We start from the raw sequence: 11957 nt of genomic DNA on the forward strand, positions 1-11957 counted from the left end.
ACTTGACCTTCATTGGTTGGGTTTTTGTGGCGGTCAAGCTGTAGATCCTGGCTACACAGGAGTTGCAGTGGTGGGAACGAGAGGTGGGAATAGTCCCGTATATGTAACTACGATTCAGTCGAAAAAATGCAAACGAGAGAGCAAAAATCTCAATTTTTCTTTTCATTTAGCATTGACATCGTTTGTGTGGTCTCTAACTCAACCCAAGCGGTGTGACGACACACAACAATTTGCATAGGGTGCAGTATACTTGCAATAAATAACCAATTGACACACATTGCACCCATTACGGTGTCAGCGGGCAAAGATCATGATTGTGATTTACGAGCGATCATCGGAGGGTCCTAGGCTAGGCTATTGAGCAATATATCTCATCTGTTTCAATTCTAGTCAATTTATAAGTTCCATAGTTGTAGTTTCTGATATTTGATGTTAGTTAATTACGTAAACGCCTGTTGTAGTTATTGAGGAATATTGCGCAACTGGGAGTTTGCTCACATTTTCTGAATAGGCGTTTTTAGTGTATAAGAGATGAGATTAGTAACATTGTAAATATATTATTTATTACTTACCTACTGGAATGGCTGGAATTGTTTTTAAAAAGGTGGAGGTGTTGTTTTACTACTTATTGTCAAATAAATTATGTATGCCCAATCTTAACCCTCTACCTTGGTACTATTACTTATTCTGTCTACATAGACATCCATTAATGTTAAATGATGCATTAGATCAGTAGTATTATGTCTATAAATATTAATTTATCGCTCAAGTTACCGGCACGTGTAATTAGATAATGGATAACTCTGCGAATCAGTCGTTAATAATTCCAACATAATTAAACTTTGAAATTCAAAGTGCATTAACGTGTGCGTCGGCACTCGGCAGTCAGTGCGTATGGTGATTACTACTTTGGTTACGTTACGTTTAGGTATAGACAAGTTTAAGTACTTACTTCTAGAAATGTGACGAAGAAAGATACACTTTACGTACAAAAAGGGTGCGAGTTATTCTAATAATGTTATAGTATTTCTATGTTGTACTTATCTGTTTTAATTAATCCCTTTCATCTGTTTTAAGTAACTGTCCTCTCTATAGGTTGTCTGGAAGAGATCGCTTCATAGCGATAAGACCGCCTAATTGTACCTTATGTGTTCCTTTTCTTTCTGTTTCTTTTTACAATGTGGTGTGCAATAAAGAGTATTTATTATTATTATTATTATTATTATTATATTTATATATATTATAAATACGAAAGTAACTCTGTCTGTCTATCTGTCTCTCTTTCACGCCTAAACCGATTTTGATTATATTTGGCATGGAGATAGTTTTAGTCCCGAGAAAGGACATAGGATAGTTTTTATTCCGGTTTTTGAAACAGGGACGCGCGCGATAAAGTTTTTCTGTGACAGACAAAATTCCACGCGGGCGGAGCCGCGGGCGGAAAGCTAGTTTATACTAATTTACAAAATCACGCGCGACTCCCGCACCATGACTAGAAAACCGATTGATATCCATAAATATCACGCAGTTGAGGCTCACACAATACCTGGTTTACTGCACTTTATCCTTTTAATCCTTTGTGCTTGAAATGTATTAGTAAATCTTTAAATTGACCGATATATCCTAACATATACATCACTCAGTGCCAGTTAAGGGTCACACAAAAACAGAAAACAAGACACGCACAGTAATCGCGTGCGCAACTCCTGCGCCGGCCAGTCGTCCGGCGCGCGCGTCTGCACTCCCGCGCTTTCCACTTTTCGCGCTACAGATCAGACATTTGATTTGATTAGATTCGATATATCACCATCGCCTGATCGAGATTTGATTGCACGAAACCGGGATTCGCGCCATAGACCAAACGACGGAACATTTGATTTGATTTGATCAGGCAGACCGAGATTTGTTACGGATTTGTTTCGGGATTTCTTGCAGCTTTGGATTTTTTTGGTGGGAAAAAGCTTTGTTGTGAGTATTTTTTTTATTAATATGCGTAAACGTTATTAAATCACCACTAAGTAGTGTCGCGACCTCGAACGGCGTGAAAATAGTTTGAATTTTCCCGTATGCAACTTTTTTCTTTACTGCTCCGCTCCTATTGGTTTTAGGGCTATACATAATATGTATAGCCTAAAGCCTCCTAGTATAAATTAATAATATAGATTTCAGTGAATATTCGTAAGTTAGGAATATAATTTTCATCCTCATCCTATCTGTTACATTGAATTTAATAAATACCAAACTCATAAACAAAGCAAATATTATAAAGCAATAGTGAATAAAATTAATGATGGTGATCTGATATTATCCCATAAACTTACAAGACAAACACAGGAAAAATTTAATATTAGGTATATGCCTTTCATCAAGGCACTCGTGTTGCTTATTTTTGTATTTCGACATCGTAAACCACTGTATTGCCTTCTTAAATTTTGTAAACTCCATCATCATCTCAAGTTCAAGATTATGAAATTTCGCGCGACGTAACTTATGCACTTTATTCACTTTGCCGCTTCCTCATTAGCACTGCGTACGAGTTGAAATTTCACACGATTTTGAACCTACTGCCTTTTGGAATTAGCATCAGGTATTAGCTGTGTGACTGCGACCTGCGTGGTACTTATCTTGAGGTCGGCTTCAAGATTAAGATATCACAGTTTTATTAAGATATTTAATATTTATTTGTTTTGGTTAACCGGCTAAATTGGTGTCTGTCTTCAATGACTCGGTAAAATTACGGGTATTTTACATTTGTGGTTGGATTTTTAAAGGAAAATAAATCTGCGCTTCTAGTTAGTGATCTCTTGATTATTACACATTATAGTAATAATATTTATCTTTATCCGCTTCATTGGATATATCTACAGTTCGATCGATGTCAATATTAATCAGCCTTAATTGCTTGTTAATTGCTGAACTCTCTGCGACTTACTTGGAAAATTAAACTAAGTATATAACTTATAAATTATGTAGAGACAACTAGGTACACTAAGAGTAAGGCGCACACCGTTGATTTTTAGTTGGCCGATAGTTGTGCCCGATTTCAAATTGTATGAAGAATCGGCCAAATCGAATCGGCGTAGTGTGCGCACGCCCATACATGCCCATACTGATCAACAGCCCGACTAAACTATCGGCTGACGAAAAATCAATGGTGTGCGCCTACTCTAAAACTTTACATACACGGTCAGTGGGTCTCAGTGTATGCACTGGACGACTCAATTATTGTGGATTCCGGCTGAGCCGAGTTCCGTTACCGCGTGTGTAGGTTCCAGGAATTGCGAAAAAATTGCTCTCATACCGTCGGGATGACTCACAAGGAATACTGGTGCTAGTGCTCATATTAAGTAGGTACAACAAATCGAGCAGTTATAACCTGTTCAATCTGTTCTGTAAAAAGTTGTATAGCTTATTAACTATTAAATTATCAAAGTTCGAAAGTGATGCCAACCTTACTACTTACTTACCCTTTACCTTCAACGTAAAAAAATCATCCATCCCTTTTAAGACTAGCTCTACATTTGAACTCAACTACACATCACGCATCATCATTCTGTTTGCATAAATTGGTAGGAAAATGTAGGTACAGATAGATTCAAACATTCTAGCATGACGTGACTACCCGATATTATCGTTATTATCTTGGCATTATATGTAACTCATTTAAATGACAATATTGTGTGTATGTTAAAGCGCTTAATTTTGAGGTTGAGGCTCTTGTTTCGTGTAGGTATGTGTGTAGGGAGCACGGCGTAAGACGATTAAAGGGCCACAAGAGTCATTTAAGACCATTAAAGGGCTGGCTACTTTCAGCATCGGCTATTAGCGATTTTGCGATTGCATAGATGCAGCATCACAACTTCGCGATTTCATGCGTTCGGAGGAAACACAAGCTTTTTAAGTCTAATACCAAAACAGAAATAACTTTTATAACTTTCGTCTGTCCACAGAGTCCCTCTCCGCTCGCCGCGGCGGCCGCGCCGACTCCGCTCGGAGTTCAGCATGGACGACGACGACTACTCGCCCAGCAACTCCGTCACGTCCGTCAACTCGCTCGCCAGCCTGCTGCGGGAGAAGCTGCAGGTCAGTACACGCTGCGGGATGTATGCTCCCACAGATCACAGAAACTAAAGGGAGATGTGACAAGGGACACCAAACTGTGAAATGGACTGTCGACTGCGGTGTTTCCGGACGGATACGACCTGCAAGCTTTCAGGAGGAGAGCGTATCTTCACCTTAAAGGCCGGCAACGCACCTGTAACGCCCCTGGGTGTCTATGGGCGACGGTAATCACTTACCATCAGGTAATCCATCTGCTCGTTTGCCTCCTGTCACATAAAAAAAGGGGGCGGGGCCGGTGTCGCAGCAATATTCCCAAAAACAGAACACATTGCTCCTGACAGCAATGATGACAGCAGCGACGTCATAATGTAAACAGTTTACATTGCTTGCGTAGTACTAAAGATATATTAGAACGTTGAGTACTGATACCGCAGTGGATAATGAGCACATATTTTGATTACTTTGTGTGTGTGAATTTCTAATGCAACTTTATGCGACACTAAGTTTCGAACTCAGCGCATTAGTTGGCATCTCTCTATATCTCTATGGTACCACACCACATTTACAACTACTGCGGTGCGATATACGGAACTCATTCCACCTCTATTTCCCACGACTGCGACTGTATAACGTTTTTCCGTGGGAGAGCCACGCTTCGGCATGAATGGGCCGGCTCGACCGGAGTGATACCACGGCCTCACAAAAAACCGGCGTGAAGCAGCGCTTGCGCTGTGTTTCGCCGAGTGAGTGAGGATACCGGAGGCCCAATTGGGGGGGAATGGGATTTAAAAGGTTGGCAGCGCACTTGTGACTTCACTGATGTTGCGGGTGTACATGGGCGACGGCAATTGCTTACCATCAGGTGATCCGTCTGCTCGTTTGCCTCCTATCACATAAAAAAAAAAAAAAAAAAAAAAAACCAAGATCTACAACTTGGCCTCCAATGAAACCAACTAATGAAAGGTGAGTAAGTAGTCCCGGGGGTTTTTAACCAATCAATGGTTTAGATAAATCAGGGGCTCCATCGAGTACTAAATAGTTACATTGTATTGGTCTCATTACTTAAACGACAAAAGTGTTAATTTGTCGATTACAACCTTCGTTCTGGCTTGTATTTTCTTCCCTTTTCCTCATCGTAATTAAGTAAATGAGGTTATTAAAGCAATTGCGAAATTAAGGAGAAATAATCTCAGCTCAGGTTGGTACATCAGCTTAGTGCAACAGCCGCTAGAACATTATGTGAACGTTTTGTTGGCAATAAATGACTTTTTGAAGGTGAAGGTCGCGGGAGGTGCCTGGATGCGAGCGGCGTAAGACCGGTCTTTGTGCAAATAATTGGGGGAGGCCTTTGTCTAGCAGTGGACGTCTTTCGGCTGAAAAGAACGAACGAAATGACTTTTTACATACTCACATAGAGCTCTTTGGCCCGCCATACACGGACAGCTTGAAGCAGCTAGTATCCGACAGCTTCAAGCTGCGACTGCATAGCAAACTACAGTACACTACGTACACACATACACGGAACCGCTCGAGCAGTTACAACTGTTTCCGTAGTTTGCTATGCAGTCGCAGCTTGAAGCTGGCGACACTAACTGCTTCAAGCTGTCCGTGTATAAAGTCTGTTCGCCGAGAGTTGATAAATATTATGAAATGTCTTGCAATAGCGACTGTCGCTTAATTATCGCATTCTGTATGGCGGGCGTCGTTTGTCACAACGCGCACTGAGTACCATGGTACGAGCCACGCAGCTGTCGTCAGCGCCCCGGCCGGCGGGCGGCGGCGGCCACAGCGTGACCACTTTTAGTAGATTTCTACTTTTATGGTAGATTTCAGGTAAAGAGAACGATGATTTAGTAGTGCGAAATCGTTTAGTAGATTTTGGTAGATAATTGGTATTTTTAGAACATTCTTATAAATGGTAGTCCAAAATTAAATTGTAACCGAGCCGAGAATCCAGGCCAAATAATCTACCAACTTTTTCATTATATCGACAAAAATATTTATAATGAGTTTAGAACCTCTGATATTTAATTTTTTTTATCAACTCTCGGCGAACAGACTTTAGCAGGCCTTTGATTAAATATTTTTGCTTCATCTCTGAATCGCTTCTAATAGACTAAGTTCATTATTTTTTCTACCCAGAGCATTCCCCAAAAGATCCGCAAGAAGCCGACCGACTACAAGCTGCGGGCCTTCGTGGGGCTGATGTTCTTAGCCGTAGCCTTCTTCGTGGGTTTCGCATATGTGCTGTATCACCAGCAAGCGCTGACCAAGGCGTACTTTACTAGCGTACAGTTCAATGAGCCAAAGAGGCTGGTCAGGATCTTTAACAGCGATGAGGTGGAGATACTGAAGGCTAGATTGGGTAAGTTTTATTATTAGGTCCTAAGTGCCTTTTTCCTGTGATGCAGATTTCAGATCAGATCCGTACGCGTGCCGTTATTAACATCACAGGAAAAGGGCGCTAATAATACTTGTGATCCTCTTTTGTGTAAAACAAGAAATAAATAAAAACTATTTTAATAAAAGACATCAGGCCTATGTTCAGCAGTGGACGTCCTATGGCTGAAATGATGATGATGATGATGAAAGGACATCAAAACCTTAATTTGAGTCTATGTTACATAGGATTACTGCCTTCAGCACATCAATTTACTGAACTGAGAGAATTACATTAAAAAAAAATCGATAATTCCCCACCATACCATACAATTTTCTGTAAATAATTAAAATAATTTAAGATTTCATGGTTTTCCTTTTTGTTAGAGAGATTTCATCCTTACACTTAACCCTAATGATCGATGCAATAAAAATATAGGCTGTAATTTTTAACAGATTTTAGTTGGTTTCATTCCCGGATGTGGCAAGCAATTTTTTTGGAAAGTTTTAAATGCAGTTCTTTTTCTTTTCAAAAATAAAGGAATGTTTTCTTTGAGTAAAATTCTCTATCTAGAGCAGTGGTTCTTAGCCTTTAAGTTACCAGGGACCATTTTACCAAATTTCTGTGATGTCAGGGACCACTTTTTTTTTCAAAATCCTATGAAATATCAATTTCTCGCCCACTGTGCGCCGTTTGCATTATGTTGACTCGACTCATCGAGATGTCTTCGTGGACCACTTGGAATGCCTCCAGGGACCACCAGTGGTCCGTGGACCACCGGTTAAGAACCACTGATCTAGAGTATTAAGAGTACTTTCCCTCCAGGTGGCATTACAAAACTTCACCCTGTACAGCTAGATGTATGACCTAATGGTAAGCTCTAGATGTACTGTAATGACCTAATAATGATAATTATTCACCAGCGGTGAGCATCCCCGGCAAAGGCGAGGTGTATCCGTGCCTGCCGGAGCACCACCGCAGCGACGGCTCCGTGTGCCTCGAGTGGTTAAGACACCTGCGTCTGTACCTCAGGAGCTTCCCTCATGACCCAGCAGTGGATAATACCACCTGCTACGAGGTCTACTGGAGATCTTTGAGTCATGGTAAGTGATAGCAGTATCTTCGTTGCTCTTCATCGTACCGGAGGCACCTGCGTCTGTACCTTCGAAGCTACCCAGCTGTGGACAACACTACTTTCTACGAGGTCTACTGGAAGTCTTTGAGCCATGGTAAGTAGCAGTATCTTCGTTGCTCTTCATCGTACCGGAGGCACCTGTGTCTGTACCTTCGAAGCTACCCAGCTGTGGACAACACTACTTGCTACGAGGTCTACTGGAAGTCTTTGAGTCACGGTAAGTAATAGCAGTAGTATCTTCGTCGCTCTTCATTGTACCGGAGGCACCTGTGTCTGTACCTCAGGAGATTCTTCTACGACCCTGCAGTCGATAACACCACCTGCTACGAGGTCTACTGGAAGTCTTTGAGTCATGGTAAGTGATAGCAGCATCTTCGTCGCTCTTCGTCGTACCGGAGGCACCTGCATCTGTACCTTCGAAGCTACCCAGCTGTGGACAACACTACTAGCTACGAGGTCTACTGGAAGAGTTTGAGCCATGGTAAGTAGTAGCTGTGTCTTCGTCGCTCTTCATCGTACCGGAGACACCTGCATCTGTACCTTCGAAGCTACCCGGCTGTGGACAACACTACTTGATACGAGGTCTATTGGAAGTCTTTGAGCCATGGTAAGTGATAGCAGTATCTTCTTCGCTCTTCATCGTACCGAAAGCACCTGCGTCTGTACCTCAGGAGTTTCCCCCACCACCCAGCGGTGGATAATACCACCTGCTACGAGGTCTACTGAAAGTCTTTGAGTCACGGTAAGTGATAGCAGTATCTTCGTCGCTCTTCGTCGTGCCGTAGGCACCTGCGTCTGTACCTCAGGGGATTCTTCTACGACCCAGAAGTCGACAACACCACCTGCTACGAGGTCTACTGGAAGTCTTTGAGTCACGGTAAGTGATAGCAGTATCTTCGTCGCTCTTCGTCGTGCCGGAGGCACCTGTGTCTGTACCTCAGGAGATTCTTCTACGACCCTGCAGTCGATAACACCACCTGCTACGAGGTCTACTGGAAGTCTTTGAGCCATGGTAAGTAATAGCAGTATCTTCGTCGCACTTCGTCGTGCCTGTGTCTGTACCTCAGGAGCTTCCCTCATGACCCAGCTGTGGACAACACTACTTGCTACGAGGTCTACTGGAAGTCTTTGAGCCATGGTAAGTGATAGCAGTATCTTCGTCGTCGTACCGGAGGCACCTGCGTCTGTACCTCAGGAGTTTCCCTCATGACCCAGCTGTTGATAATACCACCTGCTACGAGGTCTACTGGAAGTCTTTGAGTCACGGTAAGTGATAACAGTATCTTCGGCATGTCTCTCTTAAGGGTCATTGGCCTAGACTGCAGGGTGTTTGGTGGCCGCTAAGGAAGGACTACTCCCCTGAAGCCAGTCGTCGCTTGCTCAAATAACGAGCCACAGTCTGGGGCGGAGCCGCGAAAGAATGTCTAAGGCTAGGCGGCGAGTTATTACTCGCAGTTCCGTCCCAATGACTTTGGGAAGACACCGTCAGGTTTTAGTGAGTAAGCCCTGCCCATCTGGCAGGGAGAGCCTCACATAACCCACTGGTTCTCCCGGGCCATTGGATATACAATTTCATGCATTTCCTGACAAAAAGTATATTCTGCAGATAGATAGGTACTTGTTTAGAATTCTTTTTCTGTTGTCTTTTGGAACTGATGTCAAAACTGTTATTTATGTCTTTTCATGTTTCAGATGTTTCCCCCAACGACTGTTTCGATTGGAGCGACACCAAAGTGCACTGGTATGGCGGAGGACAGTCCATCAACGTTACTTGGCCCCTGAACAACGGCTCTATTGATTACACCCCTTTCGTCACCGGAGACATACATAAGGCACAGTGGGGTAATGTGCTGACTAGGTACTTAATCAACTCCAAAGGAGCAGCCCTCATCATTGATGAAGAAACCCCGCTGTACGTTTCTGTTAATGCGAAATCCAAAGAAATATGTCTCAAAGCTAAATATGATGAGTTCGCGTATGCTAACCGATTAACAGATTACGCTGAAATGAAATATAACATCTGTACCTCGAAAGACATGAAGTCCCTACATTCATCAATCCATAGCCACAGAAGTGCTCCGCTGTGGGACGGCCTAAAGCCTGCCGATATGCAAACTCTAGAGTTTCTGATCTCTGAACCTGTATGGCAAATTGCACCAAGATTCAAGCATGAACTTCAAGTTGAAACCATCTCCAAATATACTGAAGACGTCATAAATTTGGGTTTTCTAAAACAAGGGCACGTGCTCATCAACGAATTTTGGCAAAACGAAATCGGTGATCTGGCTGTAGATACGAGCAGATTTGAAACTTTAAACACTACAGTAGATAAACTGCACAGACGAGGTTTTAAAGTTGCATTTACTGTGCAGCCTTTTATAAGCACTGAGAGTGTGAACTTTGCAGAATGTGTTCAAAAGAGATTATTGATTAGTGAAAGAAATAGCGACAGAAGAATACCAGCACTAACGAGGTTCAAGTCATTGGCCAGTGCTGCTGTTTTGGACATAACGAATGAACGGTCCGTGCCATGGATTTTGAACAAATTGCAAACTGTGATCGACAAATACCACATAGATTCCTTTTACTTCGATCTCGGGTTAGCTTACGATTTACCTCATTACTATCAGTGCGAAAAGAAGTTAGTCAATCCGGATCAATATAAAACACACTTCACGAAGACTTTCGAGAAAACTTTGAGTGTGATAGGGGTGTCATCGGCGGTGTCTTTGCCGAGACCGCCGATATTTGTATCACTGCCGCCTTTAGAATCTACATGGGAAGCATTACGGCTGGTCATCCCTACAATGCTCACCTACGGGATTAATGGATTCCCGTTTATTATGCCAGGGGCTGTAGGCGGAGACATTTACTGGCCAGGTAGCGAGCAGTTCCTGCCTTCTCCAAAGGGGTCGATAGATTTGAATATAACCAACAGCACCCAAGACAATGGCATCGCTCTGCCGGAGAGGGAGCTGTACATGCGATGGCTACAGATGGCCACGTTCTTGCCAGTAATGAAATTTACCCACTTGCCGAGCAAATACAACGACGAACGCGTTTTGGAAATGGCGAAGAATTTGACGTCGCTAAGGCAGAAATTGGTGAGTAATTAAATCCTTATCAAGTTATACTATTTTTATGACCGTTTTTAACCGACTTCAAAAAAGGAGGAGGTTCTCAATTCGACCCGTATGTTTTTTTTTCTTTTATGTTTGTTACGCGATAACTCCGCCAATTATGAACCGATTTGAACAAATCTTTTTTCGGCGTATAGGTAATACCTCAAGGGTGGTCCCATTTAAATTTAATAATAGAAAAAACAACCCCCAAGGGTGGAAAATTGGGGATGAACTTTTTTATACGCAATATCTCCGCCGATTATAAATCAATTTGAACGATTATTTTTTTGTTGAATAGGTATTATCAAAAGGGTGGTTTCATGCGAATTTGAAGAAAATATTTCACCCCCAAGGGTGGAAAATTGGGGATGAACTTTTTTATACGCAATATTTTTAATTTTTAGTTTTTTTTGTGTTCACGCATTTGAAGTCGGTTTTATTTTTTTAAAAAGTTGATTATAGAGTAATGGCAATAATTTTAGTATTCAAAATGATTTCTTTTTGCAACAAACAACAGTTCAATATGACTAGCTTTATATAGATCGTTTCATCCACTCGGACGCGCCCCACCATTCTTCCGCTAATGTTTGAGTGTTATCGGTACACGCTAAATGATCCATGAGTGCACACGCATACTACAATAATGCCGCTCGGATTGCTCGGACAAACTCCCGCACCCCGCGCTTCCTTCGACCAAAAATTGGTGGGGCGCGTCTTCGTGGATGAAACGATGTATAATTTTGTATTTCTTTTATTTGCCTGTTTTATTTAGTTTGCAATAAAGAGATTATAATAGTCAATTAAAAATTATTCCTTGCAGGTCACGCCCCTTCTTTTGAAGTACAAGCGAGAGGCGCTAGAAGAGGGACTGCCTCTGATCCGACCTCTGTGGCTGGTGGCCGGTGGAGACGCCGCGCTCCTGGTTCAAGACGAGTTCGCTATTGGAGACGAGATCGTCGTGGCACCAGTACTGCATCAGGGACAGACTACTAGAGAAGGTAAAGAAAAGACAAAAAAAAACTAAAAATTAAAAAAAAGTTCTACCCTTGGGGGTGAAATATTTTCTTCAAATTCGCATGAAACCACCCTTTTGATAATACCTATTCAACAAAAAAATAATCGTTCAAATTGGTTCATAATCGGCGGAGATATTGCGTATAAAAAAGTTCATCCCCAATTTTTCACCCTTGGGGGTTGTTTTTTCTATTATTAAATTTAAATGGGGCCACCCTTGAGGTATTACCTATACGCCGAAAAA

General features: G+C 42.1%; 1 protein-coding gene across 1 annotated transcript in view; it reads left to right on the plus strand.

Moving 5' to 3' along the window:
- Positions 1-11957, plus strand: part of LOC135079496 (myogenesis-regulating glycosidase) — a 31075-nt gene that overhangs the window by 17489 nt on the left and 1629 nt on the right. Inside the window, exons 5-11 of the mRNA XM_063974153.1 lie at positions 3951-4083; positions 6205-6427; positions 7366-7545; positions 8404-8454; positions 8730-8843; positions 9270-10681; positions 11520-11697. Of these exons, the coding sequence (XP_063830223.1) occupies positions 3951-4083; positions 6205-6427; positions 7366-7545; positions 8404-8454; positions 8730-8843; positions 9270-10681; positions 11520-11697 (2291 nt within the window). The remainder of the gene's footprint in view (positions 1-3950; positions 4084-6204; positions 6428-7365; positions 7546-8403; positions 8455-8729; positions 8844-9269; positions 10682-11519; positions 11698-11957) is intronic.

Source organism: Ostrinia nubilalis, chromosome 16 (assembly GCF_963855985.1).
Source record: "Ostrinia nubilalis chromosome 16, ilOstNubi1.1, whole genome shotgun sequence".
NCBI lineage: Eukaryota > Metazoa > Arthropoda > Insecta > Lepidoptera > Crambidae > Ostrinia > Ostrinia nubilalis.